General features: G+C 39.3%; 1 protein-coding gene across 1 annotated transcript in view; it reads right to left on the bottom strand.

Annotated features, from left to right (window-relative positions):
• LOC143297720 (sialomucin core protein 24-like) overlaps positions 1-20,908 on the bottom strand; it is a 36,709-nt gene extending 15,801 nt beyond the window's left edge. Inside the window, exons 1-5 of the mRNA XM_076610139.1 lie at positions 20,702-20,908; positions 19,787-19,882; positions 9,832-9,894; positions 7,554-7,568; positions 79-156 (exon numbers count right to left, since the gene is read on the bottom strand). Of these exons, the coding sequence (XP_076466254.1) occupies positions 79-156; positions 7,554-7,568; positions 9,832-9,894; positions 19,787-19,882; positions 20,702-20,780 (331 nt within the window). The 5' untranslated portion in view covers positions 20,781-20,908. The remainder of the gene's footprint in view (positions 1-78; positions 157-7,553; positions 7,569-9,831; positions 9,895-19,786; positions 19,883-20,701) is intronic.
• Positions 20,909-23,777: the final 2,869 nt, after the last annotated feature.

Here is a 23,777-nt window from a genome sequence, read left to right as displayed (position 1 = left end):
TTTACCACCATGATAACCACAGGTACACAGACACACAAACAAAAGATTAAAAAAATAAATAAAAATCCAGATGCATACTCTCATTGCCACTGCAGTCGTAGAAGTTGCAGCCAGCTTTGCAGCATGAGTTTATGTCGTTGTTCTGGTTGCAGTCATCTGCAGCAGAACACATTGTCACAGCATATCATCAGGATTCTGACTGAAGAACTCACAGTTCACTTCAGCAACACAACACAACTCCCTAAAGGCTGATGCTTGCTCCACAAAAGACACAGGTAAAAGTAGCAAACAGTCAAGATGACACCTACAGACTCATACTTACTCCACAAAAAGCAAACAAAACACCTAAAGGTCCTTAATTTACAAAATCAGACAAGACCCTCTCACACTGTCACTTCATCCAGTTCTCATCAGACTGTGTTGGCCAAGTGCCAAGAAAATTGCTCACACTGTGTCCTGCTAATAATTTGGTCACTTTCTGTCACTGCTACATCTGCACAACCGGCATCCCTTACTGATAGTCGTATATTTCAAACCAGAAAAATATAAGTATTCTTTTGTTGTAAAAATGCTGAGAGATGATGAACATTCATGTGTGTGTGTGTGTGTGTGCGTGTGTGTGTGTACTGTTTAAACTGTATTATTTGCTGTAGTTTAGCCAGGAATGAGACTTTCTGCTAAGTGAATGTCAGCATTAAGATGGAGTAGCTGACGAAGATTCTGAGTGTGTGTGAGTGAGTGAGAGTGAGAGAGAGAGAGAGAGAGAGAGCATTGTGCTAAGCTGAGATCAATGTAATATACAATTGTATAGCAGGTTTTCAATGGCTTGGTTGTTCCCTAATGTCCAGTTATGTTGAGATCGGGACTAGTGATTTTAGGTGCTGATGCTTGTAAACTTGTTTTCAGTGACTTAGGTTCACTATCAGAATGTGCGTATGAGGCTGACAGGCAGTGGGCACAAGTGCCTGTGGGAAACATCTTTGTCCTGAGGTGTGTGTTGGTATTTTGTGTGTGTTTGTTTATTGCTGTTGTTTTAAGGAATCATTATAGAATTGTGCTCTCAAGGTCCCATACACTGAATATTATTTTTGTTATTTAGGAAAACATATAGCTACCAACCCCTTGCTAATCAAGAAACATCTTGATAATGGTTTTAATTTTATGTGTTGATATGATTGTCTGTGTAAGAACTTCACAGAATTCCAGGATTTTATCTCTGAAAAAATTCCACTGATTGCTTACTCATTTGCTGTGAGTTCCCTTAAACTGAAAGTAATTCCTTTTTTTATGCTTTCTGTAATACAGTATGTTTTGATGATAAATCTGTATTTTTGTGTAATCATTATTAACTTGCCATGGTCATGTGGACATGGCAGATATTGTTTTGCTTCACTGATATTATTTCACCATGATCATGTGGACATGGTTGATGCTGTTTCTTGTTTTTCTGTTGTTTTACCATGATCATGCGGACATGGTAATATTTGTTTAATCACCATTAATTTGCCATGATCATGTGGACATGGTTGATGCTGTTCTTCTTTTTATAATGTTGCCATGATCATGCGGACAAGGTAATATTTGTTTAATCACTGTTAATTTGCCATGATCATGTGGACATGGTAGATGTTCTTGGTTTTATAATGTTTTGCCATGATCATGTGGACATAGTAATAATTTCCTTTGTTAGTCACCATTAATTTACTATGATCATGTTGACATAGTATATCCTTTTGTTTCATTGCTATTAATTTTGCTTGTTTAGTTTCTTTTCTTTCAGGTTTTTTTTGTGTGTTTTTTTTGTTTGTTTTGTTGTTGGTTTTGCTTAAGTTTTGGTAAAAAAAATAAAATAAAATAAAGAATTTAATGGAGAATTAGACGTGAGTGTGGTACAAGTCTACATGGGTGCATGACACAACCCCCCTTCACACGTCGTCTCCCTGCAGATGGACTTTGACAAATGAACCAGTGTGTGGCCGTGTATAGGGGACTGAATGAGCAGTGTGGGAGTAACACCACTGAAATTATGCAAATGACTGGGCAACAAGCAAAAAGACAAAAAAAAGGCTTGCACATGTACACACACACACAGAAAAGCAACAACAACAACAACAACAAAAAACACCAAAAAAAACAAGCACCTAAAAGAGAAGAGAGAGAAAACAAAATAATTAAAATGTGTTGTGTATAATATACTGTATTTTAAAAAAATGCTTAAAGGCATTGGCGTGGGACTCAACATAGCATGTTAAGCCAAAGAAGGAAGGAAGAAAACTAACTCACGTTTAATGTAAAAACATATGTGCCAACTAATGACCAAAATTAATATATTAACATAAGGGATACTTAGCGCATTAAACTGATTACTATATATTCAAAGTGATATCACCTTTTAAAATGTTATTTTTTATGTGTCTCAATTATTTATGAAAGTTTGCAGTAAGGAGACATCGCCATCATCTCAAACACACCACAACATGTATTGTTTTCCCCACATCTGAGCAGACCAGTGTATGCAAGGCCTGATGGAGTCTCCCGTCTGACCAACGGATGAGTAGGCAGGCAGACTTATCTGTTGGTGTGTCTCATACGGGAGAAGAGGCTGATTCTGGATGCGCAGCACTTCCAACAGGTGTTGCAAAGGAAAATGTCTCCAGAAGTTGAACCCTGCTTCCTTCACTCACGCTTCTTAATGGCCAGTGTTCTCTTGTTTTCAAATGTCTTTATGCCACTAGAGCACAGCATCCTCCAGCGATGTCTATGTCACAGGCTTTGAGGTTTGTCTTCAAAGTGTCCTTGAAGTGCTTGCAGGGTCTTACAAGTTCGCGGTGGCCTTCCTTCAGCTGGCCGTACAATAGCATCTTCGGGGTAAATGGCACTGGATCAGCAGGCTTTTGATGCTGGGAAGGCCACTCCTCTCTAGGACCTGAAGATTGGAGACCCTGTCTTGCCACTTTATGCTGAGAATCTTTCGTAGGCATCTCTGGTGGAACTGCTCAAGTTGTTGAATGTGACGGCGATACGTCGTCCATGCTTCACAGCAGTACAAGGTGGTCAGCACAACAGCTCTGTAGGTTTTGATTTTGGTGCAGAGGCTGATGCCTTTGTTGTTCCAAAGCCTGTTGTTAAGTCTGCCAAAGGCGGAGTTCGCTTTGGCGATGCGCAGCATCACTTCTGCATCAAGGGCTCCGTTGCTGCATAGGGTGCTGCTCTGGCAGCAAAACTTGTTGACTGACTTGATCTCTGTGTCATCGATCTTGATTGCAGGTGGGAGGGAGGCACTGGCGTTCTCTGAGCTAGCTGGTTGGTACATGGACTCGGTCTTGCTGAGGCTGATGGTGAGTCCAAAGCGCCTGCAGGTTGAGAACCTGTCTATGATGAACTGCATGTCCTCATGGGTGTGTGCAGAAAGCGTGCAGTCATCAGCGAAGAGGAACTCTCTCAATAGTGCCTCAAACACCCTGGACCTAGCGTGGAGTCGCCGCAAGTTGAAAAGTTTGCCGTCTGTGTGAAACTGAATGTAGATGCCCCGGTCACAGTCTTGGAAGGCATCAATCAGCATGGCAGAGAAGAGAACGGAGAACAGTGTGGGTGCCAGGACGCAGCCCTGCTTCACTCCATTTACCACAGGGAATGGATCCGACATGTCAGTATTTTCCTGTACTCTCACCTGCATGCCATCGTGGAATGACGCAATCAGCTGCATAAGGCACTCTGGGTAGCCGAACTTAAGGAGGATCTTCCACGGACCAGGGCGGTTCACCGTGTCGAAGGCCTTAGTCAGGTCTACAAAGACCATGTGGAGCTTCTTGTTCTGCTCACGGCACTTCTCTTGCATCTGGCATACAGCAAACAGCATGTCACATGTTCCCCTGCCTGAGCGGAAGACGCACTGTTTCAGGGATCACTGTGTTGGAGACATGGTCAACCAGTCTGTTCAGTATGATGCAGGTGAAGATCTTGCTGGAGAAGCAGAGGAGAGAGATTCCACAGTGGTTATCTCAGGATGTTTTGTCTCCCTTCCATTTGTAAATGTGGACAATTGAAGCATCCTTGAAATCTGGGGGACCTCCCCTCTCTCCCACATAGACTGGAACAGGGCGGTCAGCTGGTCTGTCAGCACCTCGCCCCCATACTTGCAGATGTCGGCCTGGATCCCATCCGCCCCTGGTGCTTTTCCTGACATTGTCAGCTTCAGGGCCTTCTGGGTCTCGGCCTTGGTGGGTAGGGCAGCTAGCAAGTCATTGACTGGTAGCTGAGGGAGGGCTGCAATTACCTCATCAGATACAGACGAGTCCCTGTTGAGGAGGGTGTTGAAGTGCCCTGCCCAGTGGGCAAGGATGTCTTTCTTATCTGTCTGAGGGTGTTTGGTCCAAGTCTCAGACAGGGCTTGATCCTGTGACTCTGGGCCCATACACAGCTCGGAGACCATCATGGAAGGTCTTCGAGTCGTGAGCATCAGCAGCGGACTGAAGCTCTTCAGACTTTCTCTACCACCAGGTGTTCTTCATCTCACGCAGCCTCTTCTGTACAAGTTGCTTGGTTTGCAAGTACTAGTTCTTCTTCCTCTAGCAGTCTTTATCAAAACTGTGATCCTGATGCCGTATATGCAGTGTGTTCAGGAGCTTGAAGATTCCAGAGTCAGTCTCGTCAAACCAGTCTTTGTGGCTCCACTGTACAAAGCCGAATGTTTCAGCTGCTGCTGTGTACACAGCATCTCTAAAAGTGCTCCATACCTCTTCTACATCAGTTGATGCAGGAATTTCTTGGAGAGCTGCTTGGATTTGCTGCTGCAGCATGCCTTTGGTGATTGGGAGGCAGTGGATGTTTAGCTTCCTAGGGGGTTTCTGCCTGGCTGGTTGGAGCTTGTGTGCAAGTCTGATGTTCTTCTTGCTGCGTAACAGGCGATGGTCCAACCAACAGACTGCTCCTCTCATGCAGTGTGTAATGTAAACATCACCTCTGTCCCTCTGCCAGACAATCACATAGTCCATCATGTGCCACTGTTTGGAGCGGGGGTGCATCCATGTGTTCTTGTACTTGTCCGCTTGTTGGAAGGTGTTGGTGATGGTCAGTCCATGCTGCACGCAGAGCAACAAAAGCAGTCCGATGGAGTTGCACTTGCTAGTACCATGCTGTCCTAGGACTTTTGGCCACGAGAAGTCCATGCCGACGTGGGCATTGAAATCCCCACGGATGAATAGCCTGTCCTTTCTGCATACCGCTGAAATGGTGCGGCTGAGCTCCTCGTAGAAAGCTTCTTTGATGTCATCAGGGTTGGTCATCGTCGGGGCATAGCAGCTGATGACTGTGGAGAAGCGATCATGGGACAGCTTCAGACACAGGTCATCAACCTATTGTTTATCCCACGTGGAAGGCTGTCAAGCTGTCGTGCAAGTCTGGTTTGTATGGCAAAGCCCACGCCTGAGGTTCTTGGGGTGCCATCTGGCTTCCCAATGCAGTAGAAGGTGTAGCCCCCTCCAACTTCCTCCAGCTGGATTTCGCAGGCAGACCTGGTTTCGCTCAGGGCTGCTATGTCCACCTGGTAGCGATCAAGCATTCTAGCAATGAGCGCTGTGTGCCTTTCTAGTCTGTTGTCTCTGTCAAAAAGAGTGTGAACATTCCAGGCACCAAGAGTCTGGACATGACTCCTGGTTCTTTTCTTCTGTTGTTTTCAACCGCTAGTGTTGGATGTCCAAGTAGGTGTGGTTTCCTACTAGGTACTAGGTGAGGCAGCAGGCTTTACTTAGGGATCCTTTTATCTCCCCTTACCCGTGTGGGGAGAGCAGTGTTGTCCCTAAAAAGGGCTGCTGTGACGCTGTGGGAGGATACGGGCACCACATCTGCCCCAGTCTCCGGCGGACGACTATCACCCCACAGCCGCCCGCATGCAGAGTGGTGACTAGGAACTGCCAGCAGCATCCTCTGCCTGTCCCCCTGTTAACACTTCTCCACGCCGCAGGGCTTGGGAAAGCTGGGTGTTGAAGGGTTAGCTCGCTGTTCCAACATAAGCCTGGCTGCCTGACCAGCACAGGTGACTTTTTTCTAGCGAAGAGGAGTTGTGCAGTCCCTTCCACACTCTCTCGCCTACCGACGCTCTGTCCCACAGGTGCAGATACTGCCATGTGTATAACAGCCTCGGCAGGTGCATGTTTTTTCTTCAGAGTTCCATCTCCTAGGAGGACTTCCAGCCAAGGATAAGAGCTCCCTCTGCCCTTTGGTCATCCTCTTCTGCCTTCACAGCTGTTGGGAAATGTTTCCTCCCATGCCTGGTCTGTCGTTGGGAGACCTCACATGCGGCAGGTAGTACTGGGTTACATGGTACCAGTCGCAAGGGCTATGCCCCTGACCTGACACAAATGCAATGCCTACCGAAATGGTTACTGTTGATTGAGTTTTTTAATGTTCCTTCCTGTTAATTCAGTATCCACTTTAAAATATTCATTTGCAGTAAACATGTTGATGGTATAGTTAGTGTTGTATGTGTTCTGCTCAGAATTTTTATTTCTTTTCTGTTTTCATTTAATTGCGAACGAGAAAAATTTTGTCAAGCCATCTTCAAATCCAAACATACGTTCCGGAACTGGGAGGAACCCAATTCTAATTTTCTGGATCGGGAAAATATCATGAAAGACTTACATTTACAACCTATTACCTGTGTGACTCTAAAGACAAAGTATTTTCGGAGAAAATGAATTTGTTTAAGTTTCACACACAGAGACATACACACACAACCAACTACCACTAGTACTAGGTCATAACACACTTTGTTTACACAAGTGAGTCAAAAATTATGCCAGTGATCCACCACCTTAACACTCTAACAAAAACGGGAATGTATATATTGAATTTAGGTTCAGAACCTGACCTTATTTTTCTCTGAGCGCTCACATAAAAGAAACACCTCACTCTGGGCTTTCCAAAGCACTGGACATTCAAGCAATTTCATTCATTTGTATTAACTGATGACAAATATACAGGCAAAACAAAATCACACCATGATTTCTTAAAATGTTCATGAAACACTATAGTGAAAATCTGGCTCCAGACAGAGCCACTGGCATCCATGATATTGGTGGTGACAATGAGAATAGTAAATAATTAAAAATAGTAAATAATACATAATAATACAATTACCATTATAACAGCATTTAATATGTAATGTATGTATTCTTGCTATTTGAAATCTAACTGAAAGGCAGAATACTTCAGACATTTTCATATTTGTTTTTGAGATAACAATAAATAGCAAATATATAATGTTTTTTGGGTGTGTTTTTTTTTTAAGTTTTAAAAAAGGCACCAGAAATCATGCTTTTCATATCATATAACATAAAATTTGCGTCAAATTCATTTAATTGCAAACGTGTGTAAATAAACACTCAATGCGTCAATGCTTGCAAAAAATGAAGAAAAAAATCACATTGTTAATCTTAATGGTTGTTTTCATATCTGTATTTTGGAAAAACAACAATACATAACATAGTATAATACTATAAAATAATACTTGCTTTTCACCATTAAAATCATGTAGTAAAGGAAAAAAAACTTACCAGATCGCCCTGTGCCTGAAAAAAAGAAAAAAGAGAGATATTTATCTTTTTATCTCATTTTGTGTCTGACTGATAGAAATTTTTTTTTTTTTAATGAAAAAAGTGCTGCTGGTCATGTTTTGTTCTCCACACTGCAATTTAGGGACAGCTGCAGATTTCTTTATAATATATATACATATATATATATACATATATATATATATATATATATACACACCCCATCCAGTACCAGTCTATTCAACTAAAATGTACAACAGTCAGTCAAACACCACACATATATGAAAAAAATTATATATACCCCCTCCAACACCCACCTATTCAACTTCAAATGTACAATAGAGTCAATACATTCTGACAGTTCTTACAGTTAAGACTTCAACCCTGACTGATTTTTGCCCACACACCGGACAGTTTTAAGCTAACAGACTAGAATCTATACAGCTTTGTGTCCAAACCCAATTTAAAATCATCTGAAGAATGTGTGTGAGTGGAGAGGAGGGCAAGGACAGGGTAGGGGTGGGGGCAGAGGAGTGTATGGGCAGGAAGACCAACACCACAGATATAGAGATATATAATTATGCATGCTGAGCAAATTCATGTCAGATAACATGTCACGGAGCTTTAATTACCAATGACTTGGATACTTTAAAATCAGGTGATTTACATACAACATATATTGTCCTGGGAAACATTTGTCACTACCGAGTGTGTTGAAATCCTGCCAGTCAACTGACACTGATCATTATAAAAGTTTGCTATGATTCAGCTATCTGCAGCAGTTAACACCGATGTAGGGTCTCCATTCATTGTGCACAAAACTGGGCGAGGTGACATTCCGTTTGTTCATATTAACAGTATCCAAGCAACCTGGCCCCTCTGCTGGTTGAAATCCCATTAGCAATGCGTAACATACAAGCATGTAAGTGTGTGTATATATTTCGTACGCCTCTGTGAGGGTCTGTAAGTGAAAGAAACACAGGAACGAGTCCCACTGGACACAACATGAGAGAAGTTGCACTAAAACAGGCAAGAGCATAGCAGTTAAAGCTAAGCCCCGCCTGGCATCATTATCAACTTGTTCACAAACTGAAACATCTTATCATCTGTTCATGTGAGAGCATGGCTGCAAACTAAAAGGCTGCAAGAAACTGATGTGAGAGGCCAGGGATAAATGAATGAATAAAATGGTGAGAGAATGAATATTCTCAAAAACAAGAAAAGTGGAATCAGAAAAAATAATGCATTTTATATCCAGCCCCCAGGGTGAGGAGTGAAGGAGAGAGTGGGATGATTTCATTAAATCATAAAGACAGATTGGTAAACACATGGATATAATTATACAGATAGACAGGTAGACAGGCAGACAGGTTGATAGATACATACATACATACATACATACATACATATATATATATATATATATAAGGGATACCAAAGGAAACCAGTAATTTTCAGACAGCCGCAATCCACTCCACAGCCATTTTCTTATTATCCACCTGTACAATCTGACATTCCAATGACTGAGCAATCACAGGTCCACCTTGCATAAAAGGCTACGCATGAGTGACAATTATGAAACTAGGCGTGGTGCTCCACAAGGTAAGTGTCATTCCATCCTGTAGATGGCTGACTGCACACTGCATAATAATCCCTTGAAAACTCTCCAACCCGGACCCCTTCTCTCTTTTCTTTTTGATGACAAATACCTGATATACTGCTAGATATATTGTATAGATATTTTCTCTTTTATATCCCTGTCAATATGATTTGCTCTAGAGCTTTTTCTTCCCGATGACTGTAAATCACTAAATGGTCTATCAGTCCATGCAGACTAAGTTTACATTCACTTGTGGACTCTCAAAAGTCAAACTGGAACAGTACTTGAAGGACTTTATTTTACAAGTATTACACACATATTTTTATGAACAGCAAATACACTATTGACTAGATATTGTTTAACTGTGCAGTACTTTAAGGAGTAGAGCCATGTTAATGGGAGTTGATTTTATAACTGTCATACATTCATTTTCAAATATCAAATACACCATGTAGTGCTATACTGGAAATCCCATTTTTCACACACACACACACACACGTACACAAAGTGTTACAGAGTTAAACACACACACACACACACACATGAATACATGATGCCATCATGCACAGAAGACCTGCTTGGCTCCTCACTCAGTTACCTGGTGTTTTTTTTAAGCCCCTGAATCATTGGTATTGAAAGAACTAAGAAAGGAAGAAAAAATTTTAAAAAGCCATTACTTACAAACTAAAGTGGCGTTTTTATCATCACTGCAATTTGAGGGGGGAATGTTTTCAGGCCGGCACACTGAAAAAGAACAGAAAAAAAACAGATAACAATCAACATATTAATCATATTATTATGATATACTGTATCTTCAGCAGCTAAACACACAGTTCTGAGCACAGATATATATATATATATATATATATATATAGAGAGAGAGAGAGAGAGAGAGAGAGAGAGAGAGAGAGACAGACAGACAGACAGACAGACAGACAGAGAGAGAGATTTATAAATAAACAGATATATATACATATCAAAATGGTGCATTCTTCTTCTTTCCAAGATGTGAACAAGTGCCCCAAACCCTCAAATAGCACACTGGACCATATGAGGAACTGCTGACAACAGTTAACAAAAGAAAACTACACTGGTCTGGCCATGTAACAAGATCCAATGGCCTTGCAAAAACAATCCTACAAGGAACTGTTGAGGGCAGGGATATGGAGAGGAAGACAGGGGAAAAAATAATGGTCTGACATTACAGACTGGACAATAAAACATTTTGCAGAGACCCACGTTTCGACACACACAACCAACAAACCTGGAGAAATCTGGTGGAAAATTCTTCTGCACAGTGCCCCACACTGCCTCTTCACTTATTTATGGGAGGGGAAGGAGATATCAAAATGAACTGAAAAATCTCAAGCCAAAATGAATTCAATCTCCTGCTAAAGTGTCAGTGCAAAACATCACATTCCTTTGTCAAATTGTATTGTATTTTATTTCTCTTTTTGTCACAACAGATTTCTCTGTGTGAAATTCAAGCTGCTCTGCCCCAGGGAGAGCGCGTCGCTATACTACAGCGCCACCAATTTTTTCTGTATTTTTTCCTGCATGCAGTTTTATTTGTTTTTCCTATTGAAGTGGATTTTTCTACAGAATTTTGCCAGGAACAACCCTTTTGTTGCCGTGGGTTCTTTTATGTGCACTAAGTGCATGCTGCACACAGGACCTCAGTTTATTATCTCATCCGAATGACTAGCATCCAGATCACCACTCAAGGTCTAGTGGAGGGGGAGAAAATATCGGTGGCTGAGCCTTGATTCGAACCAGCCCGCTCAGATTCTCTCGCTTCCTAGACAGATGCGTTACCTCTAGGCCATCACTCCACATTGCTATCAAACTGCTATCAAATCAAACTAAAGTGTCAGTACAAAACATCACATTCCTATATCAAATTGCTATCAAATCAAGTTAAAGTGTCAGTACAAAACATCACATTCCTTTGTCAAATTGCTATCAAATCAAGCTGAAGTGTCAGTACAAAACATCACATTCCTTTGTCAAATTGCTATCAAATGAAGAAATGACATTGGTTTTCAAGTTTAAAATGTTCAAAATGCATAGTGAGTTTGTACAAAACTTTAAGCAAGTGCTCAATCACCATCCAAAAGTGTGAAGCTTGTATTAAAATATTTTGATTTAATCATTTCAATTAGTTGATCAATCAATTTATAAGTGTATAGCACAATTAAATAATCCACATCCAAAGGTATATTCACAAACCCATGGGAGAAAAAAGCATACAGCAACAAATTTTATATTAAAAAAAAAGAAAAAAAAAGGGGGGGGGGACTTTCAATTCAATATCACCACAGGTTAAACGCACATTAAAATGAAAGATTTATTCGTACTGTATGTATGCACACTGACACAAACACTGGATACTACTATGGTCACTAAATGGAACAGGTGAACATCTGGGGTGCATGTGGGTACTTTGTTTTGTTTTGTTCTTTTGTTTTGTTTTGTTTTCAACTTTAAGCAGATTTCATATTGATGGAGTCACTCTTCTCAGAGGCCCAAGGCTGGGTGCTCCAGATGGTAGGGTCCTTTTAGGGGCCCTGGATATAAATTTACAACTAAGTCCTTTTGGCTGTGGCACTTAGTTTTACAATCCTTTTGGTGCCTCAACGCTGATCTGAGACAGCAGGAATATTCAGTTACATGAAGCAGATCAGAAAAATAATGTGCCAAACTGTTTTTGACAGAGCAGGATATATATTGTAAAAAAGTTTGTGTTGGACTTTCTGATGAGCAGGCAACCTCTTTATGTAATATATCTCTGAACAGGAGTTATGTGATAAACATTTTCTGGACCCTGTGAACAACCCTATCAGCAGGGGTTTTTTTTCTCTTTTTTTTTTCTTTGTAACCAACAGGAGACAGCAAAAGACTGCTGAAGTAGTCACTTTGACTATGGTGTCAGACTGACTGCATCTGCTTTTGCTGCTCTTTGAGTGAGATATACAGTACTAAAATCTATGCTGTTCTGCCTATATATAGATACACTACTAAAATCTATTCTGTTCTACATACCATTCAATACAAAAATACACATACTAATGAGTATCTGTTCTATCTATTCATTTTGGATTGTATGGTTTCATTGTTCTGCCTGTGGAAGACCCCAGGGACAAAACCAAGCATACTTTGTATCTCACATGAGAAAATACATGCCACTTCCTCATCTCGATTTGTGTTGTTACATGACCTGTGTTTGTTCTCTGTCCATTAGGTGAGTACAGTTCCTTCCTTTTTACGACTTCTTCTTTTTTTTCTTCTTTTTTTTTTTAAGTTAAAGATATCCCTGTTTTATAATAAATGAATAAGCAACCAACCAAACCATACTGAACCAAAAGCTGTGTTGTAAACTATTCCTGAGAGAGTGAGAGAGAGACAGAGACAGAGCCTCTCCTCTGTTAAGTTGTAAACAACAAGACATTTCCCATATTCAAAAATGCTTGATCTAGATAAATAAACATGCACACACACACATAACAAAAAGAGTAGTTGCTGTCAAGGATGCAGCACTTTGTGTGCCTTTCCATTCCTGTTCATACCTCCAATGCCCCCTGCCCCCCCCCCCCCCCCTCTCAGTCCCCCCCCCCCCCCACCCCACCCCCCACTCTACAACTCAGTGTCAACAGGCACAACTGGGGGTTCCAGGAAGTCCGTTTAACCCTGAGCACAATACACCACCACTATCCTGGTGGGATAAAACCATGCAGTTGAATAGCTGTGGTGAAATGCAATTCTGACATCTGAAACTGTCACCTGCGGCTCTGTTTACACCACAAACAAAAAGACTTCAGGCTTTAAAATGTCCACGTAAGATATGGGAAATTTCCTGGCAAGCATGTGAAAACATAGCATGTAAGCAAGAAGACATATACACCCACATGTGTCCTCTCCCCTTCACCCCTCCCTATAGGCAAACACAGCATACTTGACTGCAAATGTGGATGATATATGTGTGCATGCATCCACATACTTGCCATCCCCACCAGCCCACTTCACACACACTGAAAGTTAATTCTTGTGCACAATGCTGTCACACCAAATTCCCGCTTGCATAAAACAGTGACCACTTTGAAAAAAACTGATGAAGTTCTAAAGGAAAGCAAAATGATAATAATAATAATATTCTATTTTCATATAGCACTATAACACAAGCATAAGCAAGCTCTAAATACTACAAATCCAGACAAAGTGAAATGAGAAACCACATAAAAAGGAGCAGAACTAGAAACATATCAATGGCTAAAAGACTTTTAGAGTAGACTAATAAAACACTATCATTAAATTGATTAATATTATAAAAACACAATGCACAAAACCCACAAAGTAACACACTCTTAATACACCTGTTACACTCCTGCACACACACACACACACACACACACACACACACACACACACACACACACTGTGAGAACTTGATTAAACAGATGAGATAATAGCAATTTTCAGTTAATATATATATATATATATATATATATATATATATATATATATCATATGTATATATCATATTCATATGTATATATGTGTGTGTGTGTGTGTGTGTGTGTGTGTGTGTGTAGGTCATCTATCATCTATGTTCTGTAATTTGTGACTCACTTTTGTAAACAGTGTGATTCTGGTGTTCAGTTGTCTGTGTGTGTGTCTCTGTGTATCCATGGTAAACTTTAACATTGTCATTTTGTCTGGAAATACTTTGCCTGCCAATACCAAATTTAGATTAAATATAGTGGGAAAACAGTCTTCACTACCAATAATAGGTTGTAAGTCTTCCGTATTAAGCTGTATTTCTGTATCATCAACATCAAGGATCCAAAATTTAAAAAATCACAATTTATGGTTTGGTTTAAAGATGGCCTGACCTCGTTTTTCTTGTTAGCAATCAAAAGAAAATAAATACAAATTCTGAACAGAACACATACAGTGACACCAATGACACCATTGACATGTTTACTGTATATGGATACTTAAAAATAGATAGTAACTGAATTAACTAGAATGAACATGAACGAGAAATTGACTGGACCGTGTTGTAGTTTCTGTCAGCCTGTCAAACATGCATATCTGGGGAAAACTGCTACATGTTGTGGTGTGCCTGAGGCAATGGCAACGTCTTCTTTACTGCAGACTTGAATTTTAAACAGCTTCTTAGATAATCGAGATAAAACAAAATGATATCACTTAAATGGCATCATCACCTCAAATACCGTAAACATACGTTTAGATGTTAATTTTTGAATGTCACTGGTAGGTGCACTTTAGCGCTATAAGTAAATTTGTTTATTCTCAAACTGCATGTGCTTGGTTTAAATCTGCTAACATACTCTCTTTTTTTCTCCCCCCCCCCCTCCCCCCCCCCCAATTTTATATCATTAAATACAGAACACATTTTAACATTTTTTCTTTTTTATGGATAAAGTGTGTATCACAAGTGAGTCTTGAAGGCCTTGCCTCTCTTGTTATATTATAATATGCCAGTTTGTTAAAATTTAAATGCTTTTTGTCTGGATGTGGGTGTATGCCAGTTTGTTAAAATTTAGATGCTTTTTGTCTTGATGTGGGTGTATGCCAATTTGTTAAAATTTAGATGCTTTTTGTCTGGATGTGGGTATTTTATTACATTACATCTCTGTCTCTCTCTCTCTCTCTCTTTACATCTTTGTCTGTGTGTGTCTCTATGTCTCTGTCTCTCTCTGTATGAGTTAAAACGTTTGTATCTATATCTGTGATTGTGCATCACTGCATGTATCGTTTAATGACATTTAATGTGTTTCAGCTACCAGCTACCAGCAAACTTTCTGTCACCTTTATTTTAACCCAACAAGATTATTGCAATTCTCTCTAAGCTGGCCTTCCCAATGCATAATGATAAACCATACAAGCTCCAGAAAATACAGAAAAGTGCAGCTCAACTTGTCCTTAAAAAGTTGAGGAGAGTGCTACTGCTCTTCTGCGGAACTTCACTGGCTGCCTGTTCAAGTCAGAATTGAATATAAAGTTGCCAGTCCAAGCTTTCAATGATGGAATAGTAATACCACACCCTCATATCTTCCTGAACTTGTCAACCTGTATTTGGCAAACAGAACATTGTGATCTCTGGACTCCTCCCAGTTAACTGTTCCCCTATACTTTCTTAACCTCTGTGGACAGAGGTCATTTCCGTCTTTGGTCCAACAACCTGGAACTCTCTACCTTTAAAGCAAATCTTAGAAAATACAAAAAAAAACTTATCTCTTCAAAAAATATACCTGCCATAACTCAAACAGTGCTGCTGTCCAAGGCTCATGGCAATGTGAGTGTGTGTGATGGGTGATTGGAGAGAATGTGGGTGGGCTGATGGATGATGTTGGTGTGGTTCGAAAGGTAGAATGTTTTTTTTTCTTCTTCTTCTTCTTTTTTTTTCTTCCTTTTTTTGTGCCACTTTTAACTTTTCTATCCAAAACTTTATTTTACCATTTTCACAAACTTATTGAATGCAAATTATAATTATGTTTCTTTACACACACACACACACACACACATATATATATATATAATATATATATATAATATAATATAATATAATATATATATATATATATATATATATATATATATATATATGTAGCCAAGCGCTTGGCCGACTTCAGCTACTGTGTCACACACGAGCTGTTAAGCAGACGCCTTTTTTCGCAGCTAACACGATGGTCTTCAATGACTCGCACCGAATGCGTGACATCATTTGAATTGTAAATGCAAAGCCCCTTTTAAACAACTGCTCTTCAACATCTATCAAATTAAGTCTCTGTATTGTTCGCTGCAATATTATATGTCTTGTGTTTACATACACACTTTAATCAGTTAGAAGCATATTTGATTTTAATTAAAATCGTTTGTCAGTGTAAAGATTTCAACTGATGCTAAGCTTACGTCATTTTGTCTTTCTCGTCACACATAATGCTACAGTTTACAATTCTATATGTGACCGTTGTTGGAAACTAAAACCACACAACTATAGTGTTTGGATGAGAACAGATTACGCATTTAGAAGATACAAAGCCAGTTTTCATTTTCGACACTTGGCGACTATCACCCCAAAACCAGTATTGCTTGACAGCATTGGGGAGCTGAAAACTGTTTCTGACACATCGTATTTAATTAAATATCTCTTTTGTTGGATCAGTAAACTACAAGTATTATATTCTGGCAGAACTGTCCCAATTCCATCTTTAAATCTATTCCATTTGTGTTTGCCTATGTTAAACTGATTTAACACAGTTTGTAATTTTCAGCGACAAGCTCGATAAAACTGATCCTTTTCAGGTGACTTAAATTAAGATTATAAATTCATCTTAAATAATCAACACTACATTTTATACTTGTTAGAAAGTAGGTGTTGGGCTGTTTCTTTTGCAACCAATCTGACGAAAATCTATTTAGAAATCTATCACTAAACACCTGGTAACAAACACAATTCTAATCAAATTTAGCCCAATTTGAGCCGATTTGCTTCGCAGCACACGCGAGCATCTTTGCAGTTCGCATAACTTGCATAAATAGACGGAGTGGGTGATCACTGATCACTTTCATCTCAGCCAGTTTGCAGCGATAGCCAGTTAGCTTTTGCAACCAATCTGACAAAATCGGTTCAGGTATCATTTAGAAATCTATCACTAAACACCTGGTAACAAACACAATTCTAATCAAATTTAGCCCGATTTGAGCCGATTTGCTTCACAGCACACACGAGCATCTTTGCAGGAAGAGGCAGGAAGGGAAGCTATTTTGGGAAGAGGTGGGTTTTAAGGCCAGACTTGAAAGAGCTGAGTGTGGTCACTTGACAATGCGAAAGAGGACGTTCATTCCAACTGCAAGGTACTGAGACAGACAAAGAACAGCGACCAACAGTCAAGTGTTTGAATCTGGGTATGCTGCTTAAGCAGAGTGGATCCAAAGCTGATCGCAGAGAGCGAGATGGGGTGTAGAGGTGAAGGCAGCCACAGAGATAGGAAGGGGCAGATTTGTAAATACATTTATAACATAGAGTGCTGATCTTATAGTAGTTGTACTTTATTCTGTGTGAGACAGGGAGCCAGGGGAGATGTTGCAATAGAGGAGTGATGTGCTCAGATCTTTTCTTTCTGAGGACGAGTCGGGCAGCAGAGTTTTGTATGCACTGAAGGGACTGAATGGATGAAGCAGGCAAACCAGACAATAGAGAGTTACAGTAGTCAAGGTGAGAGAGAATGAGAGAAACAACAAGTCTAGATGTTGCGTCAGTGGACAAATATTTCCGGATGGAAATGATTAGCCGCAACTGACAGCAGCAAGATTGACATGTCTGACTGATAATTTTTTGTATCGACAGTGTGTTGTCAAGGAGAACACCGATGTTCCTGACTGAACTGGAAAGAGGGATGGATGTACTGCCAAGTTTGATTGTGTCAGTTTGTATGATCATATATATATATATATATATATATATATATATATATATATATATATATATATATATCCATTTCTCAGTGCAGCAAAAAAAAAAACAGCATATACATAGACTCACATTGTTTACACAAGCAAGTAAAAAATTACATAAACATAGACCTACAAATATGTATTTCAGCACACACACACACACACACACACACAGTGATAGTGATCACAGAGAAAAATCAAACACAGATTCATTTCATGTTTGAAGGTTAACATTTAAATTATAATCCATTTCTCACTGCAGCAGAAAACAAAAGCATATATACCACTTCCTTTGACCACACATGATCAATCATTAATGAATAATGTTCAATTCATTATTACAGAAACACTAATCTCACACATGGGTACACACAGACATCTCTTCTAAAATTTCTCACTGTCCTAAGCTGATGTCTACATATAGTACCATTCAACTAGGTATCATTTTGTTACTGGCTAACAGTAACATGATTATTTTTGTTGTTGACAACAGTGTTGCTGACATGATAAAATGCTGATTTTAAAAATAATTATGTAAAATCACCTGAGAATAAAAATGCAATCAACAATCACTGAATCAGTATCAGTAGCTTAAGGAGGCATCACTGCATTCGGACAAATCCATATAAGCTACACCTATCTGCCAAGCAGATGCCTGACCAGCAGCGTAACCCTACGTGTTTAGGCAGGCCTTGAGAAAAAAAAAGAAGATAATAATAATAATAATAACAACAACAACAAATGAAAATAAATAAAAAGACAATAATGATAAATTAGCAAATAAATGTCAAACCTGCAGACACACATCTACATATACACACACATATGCATAACAGATATGCAACAAACATGCAGTTTCACAGATATAAAAGCACAAATACACATAAACGTACACGAACCCCGACATACACACACACACACACACAAATTACCCTGCACCCCCGCCACCCCCTCCTCCACAAACTCATTTCTACTATACTAAGCTATGTATCGCAGCTTCCACAGCACACACACACACACACATACACACACACTTGTACAAGCACACACACACATATGCCCATATCCCCCACCCCCACACACATATATACAAATATATATGCACACCCGCATGTTCCAAAATTCCGTTGCTCCCACAGTACAGACATGCATACACACACATACCTCATCCTCTACACACACACACACATGCGCGCACGCAGAGCACTCCTAACACAAGTATACACTTACACACTCGCGCAGGCACACACACACACACAAACACGCAGAGAGGCTGCCACTAATTGGCCGCAAGAGGGGTGGGAAAAGATCTCTAAGCATGTTGTTCAGTCTATTAATTATTATATTTGGAAAAGCCCACAGAGACACTGTTCTGTTTTGAAGAAATCTGCGCCAAGTTGGTTTGGAAATGATGCCAATATGAGGTTCATTGAGTCTGTTAGAATCATGGTATGTTGGTTTCCAGGCATATAGATAGATGATAGCCACTGGAGAGCATGTGTCACAGCTTCGACTTCCATCGTTTGGCTGGAGGTTGTGACTTTGTAGACAACATTCTCTCCCCTAATTGTTTTTCTGTTTTGTTTCGCAGCAAATCCCCATCTAGACTGGCCTTTGGTGACTGAGCCATCTGTGTATATGATGATGTCCTCTTCTTTACTGTTTTCTTCTATGAGTAGCTTCTCTTCTGCATCAGTTTTGCCCTCTAGCCATTCCGGACAATGTCTTCCTAGAGTGGGTGAGTGAGATGGCTGTGTTGAACAGATGACTGAGGGTTTAAGAGAGAATGTGCCGTCATACGTACACACTGCCATCGCCCTATTAATAATCAATAGGGTGTGTGTAATGTGAGGAGGAGGGGGGGGGGGGTTCAGAGAGAGAGAGAGATGTATCATTGTATGTAACAACTGTTGTGTGTATGCATGAAAGTAATTAATGCAAGGTTTATTTTCATGCCAGTATAATTTCAGTTTATTATATGTTGACATGAGTATCCAGATCTCTGATTGCTTGCGCACAAAATAATGCAACAAAAATCTTTGGAGTTACCATATATGCATTTTCAAATCTATACACATGCACAGTGCCACAAACAAACCACACAAACATCTTGCACAATGTGAGTGTCAAGTGTGTTGATATATCCTTCTCTTACCTCCGTCATCAGAAGTGTTACAGTTGTAGAAGCTGCAGCCTTCACTTGCACAGCAATCAGCTGAATTATTAAAACCCTCGCAGCTTGATGGTTGGTCTGCACATGCATACATCTACATGTGAATTAATCATAATAAGTATTAACAATTTCCCCCCAAAACCTTTTGAGAACAGATAGAGATGTGTGTGTGTGTGTGTGTGTGTGTGTGTGTGTGTGTGTGTGCTTGTGTGAGCATGCGCACACAGGCATTTGTAAGAAAGTGAGAGCAAGAAAGAGTGGCGTGAGAGATAAAACAAAATGAAATAAGGTGAACAAAAAAAACTAAGATTTTTTTTCTCAATAACTGAATAAGAAAACATTGATACTGAGCAAAAATGTAAAACATAGGCATAAAACAGAGACAGACACATACTGAGACAGACTTCTGGTTTTAAAGACAGAAAATACCCGATTCACTTTCTCTTTCTAATAAATTCCAAGTGATCTCACACTAACTTCATTCTTCCAGTGTACCACCACCTGCTGCAGAAAGGCTCAACAGCATACAAAGATGAGCTGACCTAGATTTTCATTCAATCAATGGGGCCTATATGCGTTTGGTGAATCAGTCAATGGATTCCAAACAATTTATTGTTCGGCTTCAAGTTGTGTCCGGTTTCAATTTTTAGAAGACTGCAACAGGAAAAAAAAGTCTGCCAATTTATCTTTGTTTCACTGAGTCACGAGAGCATTTCTTTTTGCCCAAGTAATATACAATTTTGGGATGCCGAGTGCAGGGAATCTTATGTATACAATTAAAACTTGTAGCTATGATATAGTACTGCCGCTCCCCAAACTGGCACGCACAAAAAAACAACACGCAAAAGTTTCTGCGTCAACTTCACCAGTTTGTGGCGTTGAAAGTAGTTATCTCACCTGTCTGGCCCGTAGAAAACGAAAACCAAGCCAACTGCAGAAAGGCAAAAAGCAGAATCGGTGTCCAAAACGTCTTCATCCTGGTAAAAGTGGCAAAAACGTTTGTCTTACAAGATGTCTTTCCTCACAAAAGTAACCGTTTTATGTGTCACCTTCCGTCCCCACGTATGTCTTGTGATCGTCAGCGAATCGTCTGCCACCGAAACAGTGACAGGCAGCTTTTTGCGCCTTCGATTATTTCAACCAGAGTGCTTTCCCTTGCTAGTGTGAGGCTTGTCTGGTTTCGTTTTCCAAATCTTACTCGTTCTATCGATTTCTGCTGACATTTCGTGGAGGTTGCGAAATTCTGCACTTCGTTTTTTTTTAGTTGTAACACTGTATTTATTATGTGTTTGATGAACAGTTTCCAATTTATGAGTTTTACTTAGATTACCATTTGAAACGCCTTGCATTTTCTGCTCAGTTGCATAGCTCTTGCACCATGATGAACTATAGTTATATATATATATATATATATATATATATATATATATATATATATATATATATATATATAAAATTTGAGTGGTATATATATATATATATATATATATATATATATATATATATATATATATATATATAATTTGAGTGGCTATGAGTAATGTGTGTGTGTGTGTGTGCGCGCGCGCGCGCGACTGTTAGTCACTTATAGTATGTGCCGGTTTGTGCGTTTGGTGCTAGAGTTCAGTTGTGGCGCGTATGTGAGGCCAAATTAAGACAAAAGGTGTGTGTGTGTGTGTGCGTTTTAAATTAGATGGATTAGATATGGTTGTGGTGAAGAACACACTTGTGAGGCCAAATTAAGACAAAAGGTGTGTGTGTGTGTTTGTGTGCGCGTTTTAAATTAGATGGATTAGATATGGTGGTGGTGAAGAACACACTTGTGAGAGTGTGTTATCTGTCCACGTCTAAAATATGTGACAATAAATGAATCAAAAATATCATTTTATGCTTCCTATATTTCATTTAGACCGTTCTTGTTTCAGAACCTGAACAGAGGGAAATGGACACAGACTTATGAATTCATGAGGAAACAACATCCAGGAAACACACACACACACAAAAAGAAAAAAACAACAACAAAAAATGCAGAGCCAATTTTCAAGAAGTTTGGGAAATAAACAGATCTATTACACAGTATCATGAAGTTCACTCAAATGTTTCATGTTCATGAATGCATGTAAGAATTATAATGATTGAAACTGAAGAGAGTTACCAGATCAATTGTACATGAACCAGTACTTTTTCCCCTAATATTATATATCAGAATCAGAACAACTTTATTATCACAGAAGAGAAATTATCAGATTTTCTTCAACATATGTTCATCTTCTGTATTCTTATATGTCGCCATATTTATCAACTTGATTTCAAAAGCTTTCCACACTTTGATTTTTTTTTTTTTTTTTTTTTTTTTTTTATGCGGTGGAACAATTGTTCACAATATAGTCTTTCAAGGTTAAAGAGAAATGGATTTCACTTCAACGGCTTTATTGCTATTACTTGAATAATGTTTTCTGATAAATATATATAAACAAGATATAAAAAAAACTCTGTGGAGGGAAGCTTGGGCAGACAGACAGATTGACAGACATATAGTCATGTATGTATGTATGTATAGATAACGTCAATATGTAATGTGCTGAATGAGAAATTCGGGACATTTGCACTGTGAAAAAATTCACAAGACTAATAGACAATCAAGTCAAGATACAGCACAACTGATTTTCTACCTGAGATCTTTGAAAATGAGCACCCTTTTAATAGTTGTTTCAACTGATATTTCACCAAATTAACTCATTAGAACAGAACTGCATTGGGAAATGTAAATATCATTTATGCCAGGTCACCAAAATAATTTTAACACTTTTTCATATTGAATGAATTTCACATTCTGGCACATCCTAACTATCAACTCACAGATATGAATTTTTTTTTTTAATTAAATTAAAAAGATATCGCCATTTAATTGCTTCACAGGCTGCATGTATGGAAGATATTTTCCTTTTCAGCCTTCTATTCAAGTTCGTCTTTGAGAAGATTTTTTGTGACTTTTATTTATGACATCTGTTCTGTTTGAGGTGATTTGTTGGGTTTTTATTCAGAAAGTGAAAGTTTGCTTTTCTTGTAGTCACCCATATCTTTATGCATGCTTTTGTTGTTGTTTTTTGTCTCAAGCATTTCCTCTGTGTGACAGAGTTGCAACCAGTGCTTTGCTACCTTGTGATTTTTTGTGAGTTGTTTGACAATGCTTGATTCACAATGTGCAGTGCGCGATGTTGTATGGCAGTATTTATTTCAAGATAAGCATTTTCTTCAAAAAACTGAAAATTCTTTGCTGCTTTAACTGCACTTCTCTTTATAAAGAACTATTTTTTTCTTATAAATGCCACATGGGGGTGTTTGCCTAAAGATTAGCTTTATAATTTGGCATTCGAAGTGTTTGAACTACATTTGATATTGCTGATGAAGCAGTTATAAATTATGTAAAATGTCATGGAGTGAAATTGTATAAATATATATGACTTTGTATTTGTGAAAATAATTTTCCTCTATGTGATGTATTCCTATCCAAATAAAACTCCTGTATTTTTTTGTTTGTTTTATTTTGTTTTATTTTTCAAAAATGTTGGTGTGTGTGTGTGTGTGTGTGTGTGTGTGTGTGTGTGTGTGTGTGTGTGTGTGTGATCTTAATACCAAAATACCACTGGGACATGGGAAAACCCACCCAAATACCACTGGGATACCACTGGGGACATGGGATAGCCCACGAAAATTTCACTTGGGACATGGGACAGCCCATCAAAATACCACAGGGACATGGGACAGCCCACCAAAATACCACCAGACACCAGATGGTTTTCATGTGGTAAGCCCATCTGAGATGGGTTTTTGATGGGCTGCCCATCACAGATATGCGATTGCCCACTGGGATCCCATGTTGGCCCCATTTGGAAAACCCATTGCAAATCTTAGTGGGCCCCACCTGTGTTAGCTCAAGTGGGACCCAGGTGGTTAACCATGTGGGACTCAT

The sequence above is a fragment of the Babylonia areolata genome, chromosome 23 (assembly GCF_041734735.1).
Source record: "Babylonia areolata isolate BAREFJ2019XMU chromosome 23, ASM4173473v1, whole genome shotgun sequence".
NCBI classification, from domain to species: domain Eukaryota; kingdom Metazoa; phylum Mollusca; class Gastropoda; order Neogastropoda; family Buccinidae; genus Babylonia; species Babylonia areolata.
Note: the sequence above shows the minus strand (reverse complement) of the source record. Positions and strands in the feature narration are given on the sequence as shown.